General features: G+C 41.0%; 1 protein-coding gene across 1 annotated transcript in view; it reads right to left on the bottom strand.

Moving 5' to 3' along the window:
* Nucleotides 1–23,575, bottom strand: part of LOC148145070 (uncharacterized) — a 29,592-nt gene extending 6,017 nt beyond the window's left edge. The window contains exons 1-5 of the mRNA XM_087973802.1: nt 23,505–23,575; nt 8,369–8,410; nt 6,120–6,192; nt 4,864–4,980; nt 2,123–2,227 (exon numbers count right to left, since the gene is read on the bottom strand). Coding sequence (XP_087829928.1) covers nt 2,123–2,227; nt 4,864–4,980; nt 6,120–6,123 — 226 coding nt within the window. The 5' untranslated portion in view covers nt 6,124–6,192; nt 8,369–8,410; nt 23,505–23,575. The remainder of the gene's footprint in view (nt 1–2,122; nt 2,228–4,863; nt 4,981–6,119; nt 6,193–8,368; nt 8,411–23,504) is intronic.
* Nucleotides 23,576–23,729: the final 154 nt, after the last annotated feature.

Here is a 23,729-nt window from a genome sequence, read left to right as displayed (position 1 = left end):
TGGAACGCGTTACCAGCAGAGGTAGTAGAGGCAGGCACTGTAGATTCATTTAAGATGCATCTGGACAGATGCATGAATAGGTGGGGAGCAGAGGGATACAGATGCTTAGGAATTGGGCGATAGGTTTAGGTGGTAGATTTGGATTGGATCAGGCTTGGACGGCCGAAGGGCCTGTTCCTGGGCTGTAAATTTTCTTTGTTCTTTGTTCTTTGTTCAGCACATGGACTGCAACAGTTCAAGAAGGCAGCTAACCCCCAATTTCTCAAGGGCAACTAGGGACAGGCAATAAATGTTGGCCCAGCCAGCGACACCCATGTCCCACGAGTGAATAAGGAAATGTTAAAATATTAGCTTTTGAGCTAATGCTCCAGCTGAAATCCTGAAGGAGTGCTGCACTATCAGATGTGCTGTTTTTCTGGTACAATGTTTCAGGTGGATGTAAAGAGGGATAGTGAGGTTCTCTCCCATGCCTCCACCAACATTTTTCCCTCAACTAATATCACAAAGACTGTGCTGTTCTTGGGATCCTGCTATATTAAAATTGACTGTACCTGAGAATTCCTTCATTTTAACTGTGTATAAACATCCATGGGCATAAATACTTTGTGGTCTTCCAAGACTGTGAAATATTCTTTTTTCAATCTCTGCTGACCGTCAATGCAGACCTGAGGGAGTGCTGCACCATCAGAGGTATTGTATCTTTAGGCCATGATACTCCAGCACCCAAGCAAAAACAGATAAACTAGGTCAGCTGTTCGTTTGTTGCTTTTGGGATCTTGCCCTGTACAGATTAGCTTCAGATCAATTCCCAAGTCATCAGCAGTGGTTTCTGCAGTCATTGTAATGAGGTCAGCCAGGTGGATCTCATAGAATCTGAGTTCCGTGATTGGGACTGTAATATGGTCCAATCAGGGAGTCCTGGAAGACAGATATAAACAGGAGTATTCTTCCTGGTGGTGGAAATTGAATAAAGATTCGTGCACTTTGTGTCTTTCACTGTGTCTCACACCTGCACACACACACCATGGGTGCTGGAGATAAAATAAGCACTACCGCACTTAGGTGGTAGTGTGGGGGTTAAAAAAGAAAAAAAAAGAAAAAAAAAGAAGAAAAAAAGAAAAAAAAGGTGAACGGGTGTCCTTGGAGAAAGAGCAAAAAAAAAAATAAACAGGAGTATTCTTCCTGGTGGTGGAAATTGAATAAAGATTCGTGCACTTTGTGTCTCTCACTGTGTCTCACACCTGCACACACACACCATGGGTGCTGGGGAAAAAATAAGCACTACCGCAGTTAGGCGATAGTGTGGGGGTTAAACAAAAAAAAGGGAATGTTAGAGCAACTGACATTCTGAGAGCTGACTCTGAAGAGGCAGCACTAAAATCAAGAACTGTTCATGTGCAAATAAAAGATCTCTTGCTAATTGGCTACTGGCCTCTGAAAAAAAAATAAACAGGAGTATCACCTGCACACACACAACATAGGTGCTGGGGGAAAAAAATAAGCATTGCTGCAGTTAGGCGGTAGTGTGGCGGTAAGAAGAGGAAAAAAAAGAAAAAGAAACAAGAGTGTGAGAAATGCAAAAAACAAAGAAAAAAAGATAAACAGGAGTATCAGAGGTTTTGTTCGCTCCGAGAGCTGGCTCTGTGCTAACTAGCTGAATGCTTATGCACAACAAAAGCAAATAAAGAGCGACTTGATAGAAGCCTTTGCGGAGTTATTTTGGTTTTACTGGTTAATGATTAGATTAGATTACTTACAGTGTGGAAACAGGCCCTTCGGCCCAACAAATCCACACTGACCCGCCACCCACACCCATTTCCCCACATTTACCCCTTCACCTAACACTACGGGCAATTTAGCATGGCCAATTCACCTAACCTGCACATTTTTTTGGACTGTGGGAGGAAACCAGAGCACCCCCACGCAGACACGGGAGAATATGCAAACTCCACACAGAGAGTCGCCTGAGGCAGGAAATGAACCCGGGTCTCTGGCGCTGTGAGGCAGCAGTGCTAACCACTGTGCCACCGTGCCGCCCAAAAGCAATGCACTTTTTGCACATCCTGAGAATGCTCTTTATAAATGCAAGTTAGCGTCCTTCAGAGGACACTGTTCCACTCACCTGCATTTCCTTTCTTCCTTTTGATAAAATACAGAAGGACAGCAATCAGGAACAAAACCATCAGCACAAACAGCGCCACACCCCCCAACACATGGTACACGTTGACTGGTGACAGAGAGAAATAATTTCATCAACACCTTGCATAGGAACATTAAAGAACACAGGAGCAGGAGGTTCGGATGCTCGCTCTGCCTTTCATTAAGATCACAGTTCATTGGCAATTTCCTCCAATTTCCCGCCATATTCCACAATTCTCTTAGAATCCACAAATACCAATCTTAAACAAACTCAATAAATGAGCTTCTTTTTATTCACTCATGGAAATCACTGGCTGGGCCAGTATTTATTGCCCCTCCCTAATTTTAATTTAATTCATTTTCTTAGACTTCATGAATAGTCAGAGCTGAAAATGTGTTGCTGGAAAAGCGCAGCAGGTCAGGCAGCATCCAAGGAGCAGGAGAATCGACATTTCGGCATGAACCAAGGGCTCATGCCTGAAACGTCAATTGTCCTGTTCCTTGGATGCTGCCTGACCTGCTGCGCTTTTTCAGCAACACATTTTCAGCTCTGATCTCCAGTATCTGCAGTCCTCACTTTCTCCTTCTTCATGAATAGTCAGATTGCTGCAGGTCTGGTCTCACACAGAGGGGAAAAACAGCAGATTTCCTGGACATTAATGAACCTGAAGGGTTCTTAGCAAAAATTGGGACAATTGGTTTCATTGCCATCTTTGGACTTCTAATTCCAGAATTTTTATTTTTCTATATGATAGAAATCACAGAATCATAGATTCCCTACATTCTGGAAACAGGCCCAACAAGTCCACACCAAACCTCCAAAGAGCAACCCACCCAGACCTATTCACCCACCCTATTATCCCATATTTACCCCTGGTTAATGCACCTAACATAAACATCCCTGAACACTACGGGCAATTTAGCATGGCCAATTCCCCTAACCTGCACATCTTTGGACTGTAGGAGGGAGCCACGCAGACACAGGGAGAATGTGCAAACTCCACACAGACAGTCATCCGAAGTTGGAATCGAACTGGGTCTTGCACGCTGTGAGGCAGCAGTGCTAACCCCCGAGCCACCGTGCCACCTAATCACATTCAAATTCCACTATTTACCACAGGTGGGATTTGAACGCTAGGCCCCCAAACATTTGCACAAGAACAAAGATCAATTCAACACAGAAACAGGCCCTTCAGCCCTCCAAGCCTACATCGACACATTTTGCCCTTCCATACTAAAATTGTCTTCACTTACAGAATCTATATCCCTCTATTCCCCTCCTATTCGGTTATTTGTCCAGGTGTTTCTTGAATTCTGCTATTGTGTCTGCTTCCCCCACCTCCTCAGGCAGCGCCTTCCAGGCATTCACCACCCTTTGTGTGAAAAACTTGTCTCACACCCCCTTTGCACCTTGAACCTGTGACCCCTAGTAATTGACCCCTCCACTCTGGCAAAAAGCGTCATACATTCCACTCTATTCATGCCATTCACAATCCTATAAACTTGCCCCTCAACCTCCTGTGTTTCAGTGAAAACAAACACAGTCTATCCACCCTTCATTGGGAGAGGCTTTCAGTATAAGGATAGACAAGGTTTGTGCAGCTTTACAGAACTTTAGTTAGGCAAACCTGGAATATTGTATACAGTTCTGGTCACCATGCTACCAGAAGGATGTGGATACTTTGGAGAGAGTACAGAAAAGATTTACCAGAATGTTGCCTGGTATACGGGAGTTTAACTATGAAGAAAAGTTGGCTGACCTTATCCAAGTCCCAACTTCACTCTCCTGTGTGATCTCCAAAGCCCTTTATCCCACTTTTCATCAGAAACATATCTATTTCCTTCTTGAATCTGTTGATTAATTTTGCCTCCACTGCAGTCTGGAGCAGCGAGTTCCACAAACTCACAACCCTCTGGGATAAATAGTTTCTCCCCATCTCCTCCTCTCACTCTATATCTATGACCTCTTGTTCGAGACTGTCCCACAAGGGAGAATAAAACGAGGTAAAAACAATGACTGCAGATGCTGGAAACCAGATTCTGGGTCAGTGGTGCTGGAAGAGCACAGCAATTCAGGCAGCAACCGAGGACAGGCTTGTCTTCGGATGCTGCCTGAATTGCTGTGCTCTTCCAGCACCACTGATCCACAAGGGAGAATGTCTGTTCAACACCCATCTTATCAATCCCCTGTAATATTTTATATCCCTCAATCAGATTCCCCCCTTCATTCTTCTGAACTCCAATGAATACAAGCCCAAGCTATTTCACCGCTCCTGGCATGACAGCCCTTTCATCCGTGGGATCAACCTGGTGACCCTCCTCTGAACTGCAACTGTAACTCCACAACCAGTACCTTGGCATACTCATGGAGACTGAGCAACTCAGCATATTCAATGTCTACACAGAGGCTCAGGGGCCAGTATAGCGGTGCCTTGATATTGCTACGCATTGGTCAGTGACATGGAGAGAGGAGTTATGGAGTCCTGGATGTTGGAGAATTGGAATCAGAGGCCTGAAGGCTTGAACATCGGAAACCTGCACGTGAGAGGCCTGGACTCAGGGGCCTGGAGTCAGAATCTTGAAGACACAGGCCTGGTGCTGAAGACTAACCTGCTACAATGGTCTCCAGCTAGGTGGACAGCTAAGAAAACATTGCTGCCACTGAGTTAAACTGTGGAAACCTAATGCTTCTGCCTGAAACATAACCATTGATGGAAAACCAACCTGGTTGAGCTGCTTCTGTTGCTAGAGTCATTGTTGCTGTTACTGTTGTTGTAAATTGGGTTGTTGGAGCTCTGGTTGTTGTTACTGGCGTTGACTTACTCTTTGAAAATAGATTGCCTTCAAATGAAAAAGAAGTGGCGAATCAGAATGTCAACCACTTGCTCATTTGTAACAAAATACCAACAGTGTTTGATATGAAACTACTGTATTAAAAACATAGCATTTATTTCAAAGGGAGACCATTCAGCTCATCATTTTTGCTCAAGCAAGCCAGAACTTTCCTGCTTTCTCTCTGAAATAATATCCACATTTTCACGGAGGAATGTAAATGATTCTACCTCGAACACTCTGAATAAAGCAATTAAGGTTTTGACAGTGTGGAAACATTTCTCCTATTTTCTCAACATAGTTTCTGGGTTTTCCCTGATCTATCAAAGTTTTCCATTGTTTAAAAAGAAAGTCTTTGCAATGTCTCCTGTAAATCTCCTTGGCTCCATGACATAGAGAAAACATTGGAAATTCAGCCCCTCAATCATACAAGTTATTCATTGAGACTATCTTTGAGATTACTTCTTTGCCCCAAATCCCTTCGATTAACAATTTTTATCTCTTTAAAAAAATGGTAACAGAAGAGTTAGAGGAGATTTACCAAGATGTTGCTTTGCTACCTAAGCTCTATTCGGATAAGCATAACATGGAAAGGAGAAAGAACTTGCATTTATCTAGCACCTATCATCACCTCATAGCTGATGACTTCAGAAAGCTCATCAGCAGCAGCAATAGGGTGAGCAAGGGGCAGGACTGTAATTACCAAAAAGCTGGACACGAGGGAGAAAGGAATAGAAGGTTATTCTGAGACGGTGAGATGAGGAGGGGTGAGCCAATTGCTCTGCTTCTTTTTGTGAATTCCACAGAGTTCTACGTAAATTTCTCTTTCCTGATCACTTGTCATGTGATCCTAATTGAAACGGTATGTGTGTGAGTATTGGGTGAGGTTAGGACTGAGTGCCAATTGGTTTCTACAGCAACCTCCAAAACGGGAGAGCTACAATCAACAGTGTACAGTTGTGTGCTGAGCCAAGGGCTTATGGCACTCAGGCACAATGACCTTTTAAAAGAATTATCAAGGCTGACACTGTGGTCACGTTTCTTGTCCATCTCGAGTTGCCCTGAAGATATCCCACGCAGATGACAGATGCAAGTCCTCTCTTGCTTACTGCATTGCAGAAGCTCAGAATATAATCAAACACAAATACCCATTGAAACGTCTTCCTTTTCTTTGGGTCCTTTAGTCTGTTGTAGTATGGTGTTTGGCAGCAGTTCTACCCCCTGTAAATACAAAGCACACAGCAGGAGAATTAAATGCATACAAATCCACCCTTCCAAGGTCAATTATTGACCACCTCCAAGCTCTGGTGCTCTGACACATGAACATTGGAGACAGGAGCAACAGGAGGCCATTCTACCCCTCAAGCCAGTTCTAGCATTCAATATTGTCCAGGCTGATCATCAAGCTCAGTTCCCCAATCCTGCTCTCATCCCATAATCTTTGATCCCTTTAACCACAAAGTCTATATCTATCTCCTTGAAAACACAATGTTTTGGCCTGAATTATTTTCTGTAGTAGTGAACTTCACAGAGTCACCTGGGTGAAGAAATTTTCCTGATATACCCAGCCAACCGAGCTCTTCCTGTTATAGAGTCAGAGTCATACAGCACGGAAACAGACCCTTCGGTCCAACTCGTCCATGCCGACCATGTTTCCCAAAAGAAACTAGTCCCATTTACCTACATATTGCCCATGTCCCTCTAAACCTTTACTTTTCTTGTAACTGTGCACACGTTTTTCAAATCTTCTAATTGCACCTGCACTTACCACTTCCTCTGACAGTTTATACCACATACAACCCACCCTCTGTGTGAAAAAGTTGCCCCTCAGGTCCCTTTTAAATATTTCTCCCATCACCTTAAAAGTATGCCCTGTAGGATTAGAAGTGCTGGAAAAGCACAGCAGTTCAGGCAGCATCCGAGGAGCAGTAAAATCAACGTTTCGAGCAAAAGCCCTTCATTAGACTGTATTCCTGATGAAGGGCTTTTGCCCGAAACGTCGATTTTCCTGCTCCTCGGATGCTGCCTGAACTACTGTGCTTTTCCAGCACCTCTAATCCAGAATCTGGTTTCCAGCATCTGCAGTCATTGTTTTTACCAAGTATGTCCTCTAGTTTTGGGCTTCCCTACTTTGGGAAAAAAATCATTTGCTATTCTTCTCATCCATGCTCCTCATGATTTTATAAACCTCAATAAGGTCACCCCTCAACCCTGCTATGCTCGAACGGAAACAGTCCCAGCCTATCCAGCCTCTCCTCATAACTCAAACCCTTCAGTCCTGGCAACATCCTGGTAAATCCTTCCTGAACCCTCTCCAATTTAATGATATCTTTGTTGTGTAAGAAGGGGTTCAAATGCATGTGATATCTCTCAATGTGATGATCTTAGAGATCACATAATAAGGATTCTTACCCAGCTTTCAATGGTGACAGTCATGTGTTAAGAATGTAAGATAATGGTTTTCAGAGCTGTGGTGGTTCCCATCCTCATGTATGGCCCTGGGAGGTAGACTGTCTACAGTAGCCACCTCAGGCACTGGAGCAGTCCCACCAATGCTGCCTAGTTAAGATCCAGCCAATCCCCTGGGAAGGCAGACCCACCAACACCAACGCCCTTGACCAGGCCCACATCCCCAGCATCAGGGCACTGACCCCACCCCCCGATCAGCTGCATGACCCACACGAGACTCCCCAAGCGGGTGCTCTCCTCCCAGCTCCGAAACAACATGCGAGCCCCAGGTGGGACAGAGGAAGTGCCTCAGGGATACCCTCAAGGCCTCACAGGGGAAGTGCAGCATTCCCAACGACACCTGAGAATCACTGGCCCGAGACCATCCAAAATGGGAGCATCTGGGAAGGTGTCGAGCTCTTGGAGACTTGCCGATGGGAAAAAGCGGAAGCCGGGAAGAAACAGCGAAAGGAGCGCTCTGTCACACTAACGCCCCACCCACCCCCATCCCATGACCACCTCCTACCCAAGTGCAACAGAGCCTGTGGTGGCCCCATCAGTCTATACAGTTACCAATGGACTCACACTGAGAAGGGAAGAGGGTCATCCATGTCTGTGAGGGACCATTAATGTATGATGACTTTATGCAGATTGTTAACAGCTGATAACAAAATAATTGCTCTTTAGAATACAGAAGCCTCACTATTTTTGCTAGTTAGATTAGGCTGATAAGCATGGGGACCTAAATTAGGTCCAACCCATACAACATGGTGAGCAGTGGGGGATCTGAGGAACATTTTATTTTAGAATCCATTTACAACGTGATAGCAGCGGTGGAACTGGCTGAAGATAGCTGTTAACAACAATGAAAATACAAAACAAAAACTATACCAAAATGAATAACCAAATACTTACCTGGAAAGAACAAAATACATAAAGTTTCACTTACCAGGAAAGTCCTGACTCCAGATAGAAGCCGGTGAGTAGAAGGCTGAGGAACAGATACAAAAGCTCAAGCAAGAGAATAAATAAATAAATAAATAAATAAATAAATAAATAAATAAAAATAATAGAAAGAATCTTGAAAAATGGCACAAAATATTCAAACAAAATGGTTGCTCTTTAAAAATTGAATTCCTCTTCAGGCATAGCTGGGAGAGTGATGGAACGATGATCATTTAGAATACAGGACTGACAGTTGGAACAATGTGTGATTGGCTGTTGGGAAAATTGCTCAGCGTAGAGAAGTAAAGCTTGTAAAGCAACATTTTGAGTGCACAACATGTTGCTTTGAATAAAACATTTGGGGATGTAATATTTTCGGAGGAGGGGATAAGCAGGGGAAAACTACTTCCAAACAGTGCTCCGATGCTGCAAGTTCACTCAGCTGATGTGTGAATTAGCAACATCAGAGTTATTAATGGGAACAAAACTCAAAACATATCCTTCCCATCCAACTCAAGACATCACTCACGGACCTGATTTCCAGAATTATCAAGGAGTGAGAGACAGAAATAAATATTACAGATCATACCAAGCAAAACATTATGAAGGAGATGCCATGCTGGGAAACGAAGGGTCAAAGTGAATGGATCAGAGAGAAAACAAAAATCACATAACAGAGACTGTTAAGTCTGTGCCAGCTTCCAATTTCTCTTAAAGGTACAGACACACCTACACCTTCAAAACAAATGTAAATCAACATAGACCTTATCTGATATGCATACCAGAGAGAGAAAGAAATAGAAATCTCATTGCAATGCATTAAGGACAACAACCATCCATTTATGTAGTGATTGTAATGAGGTCAGGCAACTGGACCTCAATGAATATGAGTTCCCTGATTGGGGCTGTTAATCTGATCCAAATCAGGGAGTCCTGGCTGACATAAGAAGATTGAGTATCAGGGTTACTGACATTCTGGTAGCTGACTCTGAATGAGGTAGTACAATAGTTAGTGACTGTAATGTGTACATGGTGACGGAATATCGGCCTCTGTGGAGTTATTTCCATTTGGACAAACTGATTTTGAAATTTAAATAAAACAAAAAGGACAGGAAACCACAGATCTCAATGAAACTGTCAAAGTCAAGAAAAAAATGTTATAAATATACCACTGATCTTCTGAGTCAGGCAAGAACATGATCAGGGAGACAGGAAACTTACAGACTGAGTGAATCCGGGAAGTCAGAGATTTAGAGTTATATGAGGCAACATTTGAATGTATATTAAATCGTAACTAGCACAAAGATTTGAGGAGATGTTATAGAAGAAAGGTAAAAAGGACTAGGATGGGACTGACATCACCCATTATAATGATGTAAGAAATTACATGGTAAGACTATCTTGCCTAGCCTTTGATAGGGCTCAAGTACCTCATATACATAATTAGTATTTTGAAATAAAATAATTACTATTGAAAATACAGAAGCCTCAGTGTCTTTACCAATTAGATCAGACTATCATTGGGGGGACTAACCATAGGCTCAAACCTTACAACACTGTCCATTGCTCATTCCAATTCCAAACCATTCAAAGTCACTGATGAGTTACAACTGAACACAGTTGGTTTTGCTATAATGCGGTAGTTATGTTCTCATGCAATTCCATGTTATAAGAAAGCCAGGTAAGAGCAGCACCATTTAAACCAATGGGGCCAGAATCGCATTCTAACCAATGCACATTTTAAAAGTTCGAGCTTTAGAAACAGTGGCCCCAATTCGTCAATCATGTTACAGCTAATTTGCATTAATGAAATGTGCATTATGGCAGAACGACCTGCACAATCAATTTTCTAAATTTAAAGAAATGTTAGTAATTGTGGATCCTACTAAACGTTTTAATCATCTGAGGGAAAATGTTCTTAATTTCACTCCTACTTGTCGTAAGGATCTACAATACAGAAAATGGCCCTTCGGTCTACCAAGTCTGTGCTGGTCAAAAACAACCTGACTGTTGCAATCCCATTTTCCAGTACTTGGCCCAAGTCCAACTTAGAAATGTAAGTTGCTTGTCCCACTTTTTTGACATAGTCCTCCAACTGTGGAATTGGATATGTATCAATCTTTGTAAATGCATTGACTTTGATTGTCCACATAAAACCACTGGGTACCATCTAACTTTGGCACCATGACTATGGGTGAGCTTATTCACTGTAACTCACTTTGATTATGCCATCTTGGAGCATGTGCTCTATCCCCTTCTCAACCTGTGCCAAAGTTAGAGGGTTATGCCAATAAGGATGTCGCTTAATTGAAACTGCAACTTCTATCTCTACATCATATACAATTAGGTTAGTACTTCCCAGTTTATTTCCACATATCTCCCCATGTGATAGTAATAACAGGTCATTTCGATTTCCTTGTGGAAGGTAATTCAATAATTTATCCCAACTTTTGACAATTTCCTCATTGTCCAATTTGATTTGAGGAATTTCCAATTCAGAATCTTCTGAACTTGTTTCTTCCTTCTGTGCTGTAATCATTAACACCTTCTCCTCTTGCTTTCCTTCCCTGTCAAAATACCTTTTGAGTTGAAACTTTATTGCTGGAATAGCACAGCAGGTCAGGCAGCATCCAGGGAACAGGAGATTCGACGTTTCGGGCACAGGCCCTTCTTCATTCCTGAAGAAGGGCCTGTGCCCGAAACGTCGAATCTCCTGTTCCCTGGATGCTGCCTGACCTGCTGTGCTGTTCCAGCAATAAAGTTTCAACTTTGATCTCCAGCATCTGCAGACCTCACTTTCTCCTCGAAAATACCTTTTGAGCATATTCACATGACACACTGAGATTTCTTCCTGTCTGGAATCCTTATCAAGTAGTTCACCCTCACTCAATTTCTTCTCAATTTGATACAGTCCACTGAACCTGGCTTTTAAAGGCTTACCTGTTACTGGAAGTAACACCGATATCTTATCCCCAATTGTAAAATTGCAAATTTGTGATTTCTCATCTGCGTCTTGTTTCATTATATTCTGTGATACTTTTAAATGCTGTGTAACCAACTCTCCAACTCTATTTAATCATTCTCTAAAATTTGACACATAGTCCAAATGGATAGTCTCTGAATTCTGACTGATTAATTTCTCCTTAATCAATTTTAACTGTTCTCTTACTTCATGCCCAAAAATTAATTCAAATGGATTGAATTTGGTCGATTCATTTGGTGCATCACTGATCGCAAGAAGTACAAATGGAACTCCCTTATCCCAATCATCTGGATAGTCCTGACCATAAGCCCTCAACATGGTCTTTCATGTTTGATGCCATCTCTCTAGTACTCCTTGCAATTCTGGATGGTATGCAGTTGATCTGAATTGCTTTATTCCGAAGTTATCCATAACCTCCTTGTATAGTTTAGGATTAGCTGCTGTTTTACTGTGTTGGTGGGTTTGTGGGCTACCATGATGCCAAGGGGTCTGAGTAGTCTGGCAGTCATTTCCGAGATGTCTTTGATATAGAGGAGGGAGCCATCAGCAGCTAATGAACTTGAAAGACCTTAGATAGACAGCAAGCAAAACTAATGCCATTTACAAAATACTGTGCAAAGACTGTAACAAACACTACATTGGACAAAAAGGCAGAAAACAAGCCACCAGGATACATGAATACCAACTAACCACAAAAAGACATGACCCTCTCTCACTAGTATCCTTACATATGGATGGGGAAGGACACCACTTCGACTGGGCCAACACATTCATCCTAAGACAAGCCAAACAAACATGCATGAGAATTCCTAGAAGCATGGCATTCTAATCGGAACTCTATCAACAAACACATTGAGTTCGACCCCATCTACCACCACCTGAGAAAAAGAACCGGAAGTGACCTCACCATAGGAAATGACATCACCACAGGGAATGACATCATCAACCCAAAGAAACCCAAACATATAAATAGAAAGCAGGACTTATCAGCAGTGTTTCACCTGAGGCCCACTGAAGATGTTACCTAGTAGGGTGACAAAACGTCTGGAAATGAACCTTCCAGCTCAGCGAGCAAATCTACATCCATTAATCTAGTCTCATTTACCAGCATTTGACCCATATCCTTCTAAATCCTTCCTAATCATATACCCATCCAGATGCCTTTTAAATGTTGTTATTGTACCAGCCTCCAACACCTCCTTTGGCAGCTTATTCCCTACACTCACCACTGTCTGTGTGAAAAAGTTGCCCCTTATGTCCCTTTTAAATCTTTTCCCTCTCACTCTAAACCTATGCCCTCTAGTTTTGGACTCTCCCACCCTAAGGAATTGACCTTGGCTATTCACCCTATTCATTCCCCTCATGGCTTTAGTCACCCCTCAGCCTCCACTCCTCAGGGAAAACAGCCCCAGCCTATTTAGCCTCTCCCTATAGCTCAAACCCTCCAACCCTGGCAACATCCTTGTAAATCTTTTCAAGTTTCACAACATCCTTCCTATAGGAGGAAGACCAGAATTGCATGCAGTATTCCAAACATGGCTTGGCCAAAGTCCTGTACAACTGCAACATGAGCTCCTAACTCCTATATTCAATGCATTGACCAATAAAGGGTAGCAAATCAAAAGGCCTTCTTCACTATCCTATCTACTTGGGACTCCATTTACAAGAAACTATGAACCTGCACTCCAAGGTCTCTTTCTTTAGCAACACTCCCCAGGACCTTACCATTAAGTGTATAAGTCCTGCTAAGATTTGCTTTCCCAAAATTCAGCAGCTCACATTTATCTAAATTAACTCCATCTGCCACTCCTTGGCCCATTGGCCAGTCTGATCAAGATCCTGTTCTACTTTGAGGTAACCTTCTTTGCAGTCCACTATACCTCCAATTTTGATGTCATCTGCAATCTTACCTCCTATGTTCACATTCAAATCATTTATATAAATGATGAAAACAGTGGATTGAACTTTTGCCATTGGCATTCCCACAGCTATTGTTCTTTTAATCCCCAGGAGCTTTAACTTTGCAAACATATCTATTGCATGGAATTTAATGAAAAATATTTAAAAGTCCACTTACAGCAAATTGACCACACTACCTTCATTAACCATCTCTGTTACTTAATGCAAGGAGTCTGGCAAGTCAATGAAACACGACTTGCCTTTAACAAATCTGTGCCTGCCTTAATTTATTAATTCATTTCTTTCTGAGGAGTATGAATATTGTCCCAGTCAAGATTGAGACACCGAGGTACATCATTAGGCTAATCGACTTGCAGTTGCTTGGTTTGTACCTCTCTGCTGTTTTGAACATGACTGTAATATTTGCAATTCTCCAGCCCTCAGGCACAGATCCCAAATGGACACGGATTTGGAAGATCATACATTGAATCTCTGCAATTTTTGATGTTACTTCCTGCAGGATCCTAGGATACAGACAATCCTGACCAAGTGACTTTTCAACCTTGAATGCTGGTAAGACATTAAGAACCTTGAAATAACTTGCAACCTCTTCTTTCTTAATTTTGTCCTATCCAATCTTCCCTTACCTGATCAGTAGCACCCTCTTACAGACACATACAAAGCCTGGGACCTCAAGATTTCCTTAATTGATTCCTAATCAATCCCACCTCTTTTTTTACATACCTTTTATTTGTGGATCAAAAGTAATTCAGCATTTTACCCTTTAACTTATTTTCATGTCTGCTCTTCGTTGTTCTTATTTCCTTCTTCAGCTCTGCTCTTAGTCTTTCTGTTTTACAACTTCCTTTTTCTGTTCCCCTTTGTCATGACACCAACACCGACACCGACACAGACACAGACACAGACAGACAAATCAAAGTTGCCTCACTATTCATGTATTTACAACATTGTCAAATTAAAACATTCAATGACCCTCAAATATGTCCCAATGGTTCTTGACCAGACCTCTGGAATATCCAATACTCAACACCAACTTTATAAGGTTTTTGCGAAGATGTGTAGCTCGGGTTGTGGATGTAGTTGTTGGTTTGCTTGCTGAGCTGGTGGGTTGTCATGCAGATGTTTTGTCACAGTGCTCAGAATATCATCAAAGCAACTCCCGAAGTATGTTATTGTTCTACTCCACTTAGTGTTTATGTGATCCATGGTCTGGTCTGTTAAGTTGGGTGTTGTCATTTCTGGTTTTCCTCTGCAGTGACTTGTATATGGGGTCTATTTCTACATGCTTGCTGATGGCATTCTAGGTTGAAAACCAGACCTCTAGGAATTCCCGTGCCTGTCTCTAGTTAACTTGTTCAAGGGAATTATGTTGTCCCAGTCAAACTGATGGTCCTCCTTGTCTGTGCTTACTGAGAAGAGGGAGAGTTGGTAGTGGCGTTGCGCTGCTGGTTTGGTGTTTGTGTATCCGGATTACTAGCTTTCTGCTGGTTTGTCTGGTGTAGTGTTTATAGCAGTTGTTACATGGGATTTTGTATATTATGTTGGTCCTGCATGTTGTGGGTATGGTGTCATTCATCCTTCTAAATAGTTGGCATAGTATGGCTGTGGGTTAATGTGCTACCACAATTCCCAGTGGTCATAGAGTCTGGTTGTCATTTCTGATATGGTCTTGATACAGGATAGGGTGACCAGTGTCCACTTGGTGTGGTCTGTCCAAAAGGCATTGGCAGATGAAGCTGTGGGGATATCCATTGCTTCTAAAAATGTTGTCGAAGTGCTCTTCCTCATTTTGCATAGTTAAAAATCACACAACACCAGGTTATAGTCCAACAGGTTTAATTGGAAGCACACTAGCTTTCGGAGCGACGCTCCTTCATCAGGTGATAGTGGAGGGCTCGATCGTAACACAGAATTTATAGCAAAAATTTGCAGTGTGATGTAACTGAAATTATACATTGAAAAATTGATTGTCTGTTAAGCCTTTTATCTGTTAGAATACGGTGATAGTTTCGCTTCTTACATGTGTAAATCACAAAACCCTTTTTTTTAAAGTTGCATTCTCGGGTTAGCTGTTAACAATGGTGATAGCTAGACAATATGTTGAAGGTGTTAGCCCCCTGTGTTCTCTGTCTATGGCCTGATGTTTAGATTGTTATCTCACTTTTTGGATTAGAATCAGAGTTTTACATAAATTCATGCAGTTTTTGAGCTCAGAGTTCTACATGAATGTATGCAGTTTTTGAGCAAGACTGATGATGTTACTGAGCGTGATGAGCGTGAACTGCAAGACAACCGACCAGCTTGGCAAGCAAACCAACAACCACCAAGTTTATAGATTACACAAAATAACAATTTATTATCAATACAGTAACCTTACCCTGTTAAACAAAAGGGTAATGTAATTAATGTTGATAATCAAGCCTAATATTCTTAGATTCTGGCACCTACTCACAGAAAGACAGGCAGAAAGACAAAAACAGTTAAGGGATAAATTTAATTCATGTAACAGGCCAGTTCACTTCAGCAGCTTGTACGATGTGTAATATCACAGACACATGAGATTACTAGATAACTTATAGTGAGGAATCAGGCCAACAAGTCCACACCGACCCTCCAAAGAGCAACCCACCCAGACACATTCCCCTACACCTAACACTACGGGCAATTTAGCATGGCCAATTCACCTAACCTGCACAGTTTTGGATTGAGGGAGGAAACCGGAGCAAACCCACGCAGACACGGGGAGAATGTGCAAATTCCACACAGACAGCTGCCTGAGGTGGGAATTGAACCCGGGTCTCTGGCGCTGTGAGGCAGCAGTGCTAACCACTGTGCCACCCACATCTTGCTCGATTTCTGAAAACACCAGTTGCTGCAAATAGTCTCCAGTAAACACCGAGGAATATTTATTTAATTCTTATAACTGAGATTCTATTCACCAAACCTTCAATAAATTGATAATGGGAGGATACCCAAGGAGCAATCCCACCTCCACCCTGCACCTTTTGCAGCCATAATCCTTCTGACAAAGACAACACAGTTCCAAATCTGTTCAAACTTTGATTATTTTTTCTGTGTGTGCTTTTTTTAATCACTCTCTTTGTCAGACTAGTTGACAACAGCCTCCCTGTGATGGCCCCAAACATCTGCCAACACCTGAGCATAACCCATCTCCAAAGACAAAATGTCAACAGTGTTCCTTTAACAAGAAACAACCTGCAATTCACTTCCAGGCTGAATTCTATAAACAAATACAGATAGTTCTGCTATAATGTGCATTTATTAAACATGATTTGATTGTAATGCGATTTGTGGATTACAGACCTTTTTTTATAAAGCGAACTCCCATTCGCTGCTATGCAATTCTGTCCCTGGAACCACCTGGTCAGCAAAACCCAGCCTCAGTATACTTTGTCTGCAAAATGTACCCTCAGTGTGTTCAGCTAAAAGAGGAATGCAATCCACTCTGCAAACCTTGAAACTGAGCCTGAAACTGGGAATTGTAGTCTACATTTAGAAGGAACTTTATTTCAAACCCAGGGGGGGAGAATCTTGGAGAGAAATGGAATTCACCATCAGCATCACGTGGTCAGTTGGGTTGTGTGCTTTCTGGTGAAGACCATCATGAAAGATACAGTACTGACGTCAGTGATTGCAGTCTTAAACTTACTGTATTAATTCATTAAAATATATGATTTAAAAATTTACTTAGAATGTGCTATAGTTTGTGTTCTGCTAACTAATATTTTTGTTTCAATTTTTACTGATATTTTTGGTGGTTCACCCCTAAATCTGCTTTTCCAATAGGCCCCATTATTTCTATTGTACGATTTTCTATAACACAGTGTTACACAAGAACGCAACTATCGTGATATAGGAGAACTACCTGTATCTGTTTGCTTGTTCTCCTTCTTTTATATACACAGTCAGCTGCTCACAGTCCAAAGGTCACCTTCAACTCTCAGCTCACGATATCAACCAAATGATTATAAAAAGATAAAACAATGAGTGTTCCAACATTTTTCAAAGAAACAAAAAATAAAAATATAAAAAGCTTGCATTTATACAGCATCTGCTACCACCTCAGAATGTTTTGAACAATTGTAACGTAAGAAGCACCACAAGCAATGGTCCGGACTAAGTAAAGCCACAACCAATGGGTTAGATCTAAGCTCTGCAATCCAGCCACATCCAGCCATGAATGGCAGTGGACAATTAAATCAGGGACTGGAGGAAGAAGTTTCTGAAATATCCCTATCCTCAATGATGGAAGAGCCCAGCACCTGGGTGTGAAAGATAAGGCTGGGGTAGTCACAACAATCTTCAGCCAGAAATGCTAAGCAGATGATCCATTTTGGCTCCCTGTCATGGCCCTCAGCATTTTAAATGCCAGCCTCCATTCAATTTGATTCACTCCATCTAATATCAAGAAATGGCTGAAGGCACTGAAGACTGCAAAGGCATGGACCCTGATAACATTCCAGCAATAGATACTGAAGGCCTGTGCTCCAGAACTTGCTAAACTCTGTTATCACCACACACTGAGGAGAAAGTGAGGTCTGCAGATGCTGGAGATCAGAGATGGAAATGTGTTGCTGGAAAAGCGCAGCAGGTCAGGCAGCATCTAGGGAACAGGAGAATCGACGTTTCGGGCATTAGCCCTTCTTCAGGAAGGGCTAATGCCCGAAACATCGATTCTCCTGTTCCCTAGATGCTGCCTGACCTGCTGCGCTTTTCCAGCAACACATTTCCATCTCTATCACCACACACTGGCTTCCCAGTAACACACCAATGTCTCCAATAATCTTTTGACTTTGTAATTCCATACACTCACATGATAAATCTTTTGCAGCTCAGTAATATCAAAATGTCCATTTTTGATTCTTTAATATATATGTGTTCCCAATTATGTCACTTTATTTTAAAATGTGACAATAAGCTATAAGAATGAGACTGTACTTTATCAAATTGTTTCCTCTCTGGGTCATTGGGTTTATTTGACTTTACAGAAATATGTTCAAACTTTTTAGAAATACCTTTCAGTAATTTGGCGCCAAGTGGTCATATCACTGGATTGGTAATCACAAAGTAATAATCCTGAAACCTAAGGTCAGGCTAAGATCTAGACAAATTGTCAACTGACAAAATTTAAATTTACATTGTACAACTGGAACTGACAGAAAGAGTCAGCAATGATGACCAGGACAATGGCCATGAATTGTTATAAACAAAAATCCATCTGACTCACTAATGTCCTCTAGGGAACATCAAATACAACTCTGAGATCATGTGCAGTAAGTCAAACTCCACTATTCCCTGGATCATCACAAATGTGAACATTTTAATTAAACCATGGAACTACCAGATAACTGTCTAATTTAATATGGAATAATATGCACACCAGGTCTCTCATTGACAAAAAACTAACATTGTTAAAGAAAAGATTAAGGGTTTACAGAGTGAATATAAGAGGTTGGGTAGAAGATTAAAAAACAGAACCTCAAAAGTTGTAATCTCTGGTTTTACTCCGAGTCTCAAACTCGAATGAGGAAAGGAATAAAAGGGTAAAGGAGATGGAGTAATGGCTGAAGAGGTGGTGTCATGTTCAGGGATTCATGTTCTTAGGTCATTAGGATCACTTCTGGGGCAGAAAAGATCTTTTCAAAAAGGATGGGTTTCACCTGAACTGGAAAGGGATCAATATCCTAGCAGGAAGATTTGCTAATTCTGTTAAGGGAGACTGCAAACTATTAGAGAGAGGGTTTGAAGCAATCCTAAGTAGCAGAGTAAATCGAAAGATTGATGAGGATAGTTTTGAATCTGAAAAGAATAAAGTTAGTTAGAAAATACAGGCAAGAGCAAGTCAGAGAATAAAGTAACTCTGAAGAGTTAAGTTGCATTTATTTACATGCAAGGGGTCTTACAGGTAAGGCTGATGAACTTGGGGCATGTTTGGGAACATGAATAGGGGTATCATAGCTATTACAGAAAATTGATGGACAGGACTAGCAGCTCAGTGTTCCAGGTGTTAGATGCTATATGAAGAATAGAGAGAGAAGTAAGAAAGGAGGGGGAGTGACATTTTTGATTAAGGCAAACATTACTATTGTAACTAGAAAAGGTATTTCTGAAAAATTGTCAAGTGGAAATATATGGGTTGAAATTAGAAATAAGAAAGGAATAATCACATTGATGGGATTGTACTATAGACCCTCCAATAGTCAGAAGGAAATTGAGGAACTAGTATTTAGAGATACCTCAAATATATGTAAGAATAATAAGTAATAGGAGGCGATTTTAATTTTCCAAACATTGACAGGGACTACCATAGTGTTAAAGTTTTGGATGGTGAAGAATTTGTTAAAGGTGTTTAAGAGAATTTTCTTTATCAATATGTAAGTGCTCCTACTAGAGAAGGAGCAAAACTTGATCTTCTCCCGAGTAATAAAGCAGAGCAAGTAACAGTAGGAGAACACTTTGGGTCAAGTGATCATAATTCTATTTATTTTAAAATAGTTGTAGAAAAGAATACGCCTTCCATTAAAAAATGAAGTTTTTAATTGGAGTAAGTCAAATTTTAATGATGTGAGACAAGAATTTTCAAAAGTTGATTTGGAGTAGATAGTGGGACATCTGATAGGCAGGAGACTTTCAAAAGTGCAATAATAAGAATTCAGAGTCATTTGTTCCTTTTAGAGTGAAAGGTAAAGCTGGCAGGATTAGAGAGCAAAAGATGAATAAAGATATTGAGGTTCTAATCAAGAATATAAAAGAATCATATATTAAATATAGACAGTTGGGTTCAAATGAATCTCTTGAATAATATAAAGAGTGTAAGAGGGAAAACAGGAAGGCAAAGAGGAGATCTAAGAAAGCTTTGGCAAATAAGGTTAAGGATAATCCAAAGAGATTCTACAAGTACATTATCAGCAAAAGAGCAACTAGAGAGAGAGTACGGCCCCTTAAAGAGCAAGGAGGTCATCTTTGTATTGAGCCTCAGGAGATGGGAGAGATAGTAAATGAATATTTTGCCTCAGTTTTTACAGTGAAGAAAGAAATGGAGGCTAGAGAACTCAAGGAAATAAATATTGGTGTTTTAAAAACAGTTCACGTTACAAAAAAGGAAGTACTGGAGGTCTTGGAAAATGCAAAGGTGGATAATTCTCGAGGACCTGACCTAGTGTAACCCAGGACTTTGTGAGAAGTTAAGGGGAAAATTGCGTGGCCCCTTTGCAGAAATATTTGTATCACCCTATAACTGCGGGTGAGGTGCCAGAGGATTGGAGAGTGGCTAATGTTGTGCCTTTATTTTAGGAGGGGTGTAAGGAGAAGATCTGTGAGTCTGACTTCAGCAGTGGGTAAGTTGTTGGAAGTGATTCTGAAATATAGGATTTGTATGCCTTTGGAGAGGCAAGGAACGCTTAGGGACAGTCAGCATGGTTTTGCTCGAGGAAGATTGTGTCTTTAGGAAGTAACCAAGAAGATTGATGAGGGCAGAGTGAGATATTATTTATTTGGACTTTAGTAAAACTTTTGACAAGGTTCCACATAGTAGACTGATTAGTAAAGTTAGATCTCACGGAATTCTGGGTAAGTTTGCCAATTAGATACAAAATTGGCTTAATGGCAAGATAGAGAAAGTGATGAAAGAGAGTTGTTTTTTGGATTGGAGGTTTGTCATTTATATAAATGATTTGGATGAGAATACAGAAGACATGGTTAGTAATTTTGCAGATAACACCAAACTTGGTGGTATAGTGGACAGCGAAGAAGATTATCTAAGATTACAAAGGGATTTTGATCAATTGGATCAAAGGGCTGAGGAGTGGCAGGTGGGGTTTAATTTGGATAAATGTGAGGAATTGCATCTTGGTAAAACAAACAAGGCCTTGAGTTGTATTGTAGAACAGGTATGTAATTCTTTGAAATCTGTGATCATATAGATTGGATGGTTAAGAAGTTGTTCAGCACGCTTGCCTTCATTGATTAGACTTTTGAGTTTAGGAGTTGGGATGTTATGCTGGGGTTGTACAAGATGGTGAGACCGCTTCTGGAGTAATGTGTCCAGTTCTAGTCACCCTGTTATGGGAAGGATATTATTAAGTTGGAGAAGGTCAGGGAGAGATTTACCAGGACGTCACCAGGAATGGACGTTTTGAGTTATAAGGAAAGGCTCCAGAGGTTGGGACTAATTTCACTAGAGCATAGCAGATTCAGGTGTGACCTTATAGAGGTTTATAAAATCACGCGAGATTTAAATAAGGTCAGGGGAAGGTGTCTATTCACTCAGGTGGGGGATTTGAAGACTAAGAGGCACGATTTTAAGGTGAGGAGAAAGATTTATAAAAAAGACATGAAGGGCAATTTATTTACACATAGAGTGGTTCCAGAGGAAGTGGCGAATGCAGATACAGTCATAACATTTAAAAGACATTTAGATATGAATAAGCAATGTTTGTAGGGAAATGGGCTAAATGCAGGCAGGTGGAACTAGTTTAGTTTAGGATTATGGTCGTCATTGACTGGTTGGACTGAAGCGGCTGTTTCCGTGCTAAATGACTCTATGATTCTATGATTCTAACTGTTTATTCCGACCAAATTCTTTTTAACAAACGACAAACAAAAACATAAGTTGCAACCTCATAACTCTGTCATTTATCTAACCCTTTCCTACGGGTGGGGGCAAGGAAAGTAAATTGTGGGAAGAACGGTTCTGCTACTAGTCCGGATTACAGGCATTGGTGAGTTGCTTTTCTTCAGTTTCTTCTCATTCATTTTGAAAATTTAATGACAAAATGAGATTCTGGACACACTGATTCTTAACCTTTCATTCACTGGTTGAAGATTCCCCCTTGCAGTGTCTCTGGAGGTAGTTTTACCCCATTTCCTTTCAAAAAGAGAACCTATGGAGAAGCATTTGCAGGAGAGTGATGCAAGATCAGCTGCCAGGAAATTCTCTGTTACTTCTCCAGTTACTTCTCCAGAGAGAGAATGAGTTTAGGTGCTTTGTTTTCACAGGATGCATGCTTCTCCAGTATTATCCAATTGTAAAGCTGTTGCCACTGGTTCAGAAACCAATCAAGTAGTTAGTACTATGCTAAGACCCCAAACTACAATAATTGGCAATTGAAAATTCACAAGCGAAATGTCTCTGAGCAAATCTATTCTGAATATATATTCTTACACACTCACACACACACACCCACCCTTACACACAATCACACACCCACTTAAACACATACATTTATACACAACATTCTCACACAAACACACTTACACACAACACACTCATATACACAACACTCAAACACCAATATACACACACACTTAGACAAAATATACATACACATGATACTCACACAAGCACACACTTATAGACAACACTCACACACGTATGTACACACTTTAACACAACACACAGATGCATACAAACACACTACACAACATTCACACACAACCATACATGCTTATATAAGACAGTATTGTAGATACAATCAACAATTATCTCTTGGTATTGTTTTTAAAACTCCAACAGTTTCTTCCATAGGTTTCTTGGTCTAAAGTAGCATCTTTACACATTTGTTTAGTCCACAGCTCAATACATAAAAATGGTCTTTATACAGCCTTACCTAGGCTAGCTACAAATGACCCCAGATCCATAGAATGTGGTTGGCTCTTAATTGTCCTCTGAAATGGCTGAGAAAGCCATTCAAGGTCTATTTGATCAACAGATATAAGCTTTGACAACAATAGCCACATCCCATGAGGTAATGTCTAAGCATACTGCTTAACATTTACAACTTCATGAAACTTAGTGTGGTTTTTACTGAGTTTTCATTTTTTGCAAAGCAAGTGACAGAAGGCTTTATATAACTCAACAATATGTGACCATTTACAACTAATGAGGTTTCTTTACCTCACAACACAGAGTGGTTTACATTCTAGTAATGGCAAGCACCATTAAACTCAGCAAAACCAGAAACACTATAACAAAGCACGTTGATTTGGGTCAGAGACAGACTTAATCTTGAATTGTGATAACACCTTGCATTTCTCTCCCAGACTTGGAAGACTGATTTAAAGAAGCTGCAGAAAAAGCAGTGGCCCACTTACTCAGAATCTTTAATGTTACATAAGATCAAAATCAGAAAAAGAACTTTTTTGCCCAAATCACAAGCTTCCTCCCAAACCCTCAATCTCATGTTGCTGTTATCTGATTTGTTTGAAATTCCTTTACCTGAAAATTCGGAGAATGGAGCTCAACAATTGTTCTCTGTCTCTGTCTCTCTCTCTCACTCTCTCTCTGTGATCTGCTGCCTCTGTTACAAAATAGGGAAATAACTTAAGGACACTTGCATTTCGTAATAACACCATGATGCTGCATCACTTTGCAGTCACGTTTTAAAAGTTGTCATATTTAGATTCAGAGCTGAAAAATGTGTTGCTGGAAAAGCGCAGCAGG

This window comes from Chiloscyllium plagiosum, unplaced genomic scaffold, assembly GCF_037043375.1.
Source record: "Chiloscyllium plagiosum isolate Xiang-an unplaced genomic scaffold, Cpla_swu_hap1 HiC_scaffold_26, whole genome shotgun sequence".
NCBI lineage: Eukaryota > Metazoa > Chordata > Chondrichthyes > Orectolobiformes > Hemiscylliidae > Chiloscyllium > Chiloscyllium plagiosum.
Note: the sequence above shows the minus strand (reverse complement) of the source record. Positions and strands in the feature narration are given on the sequence as shown.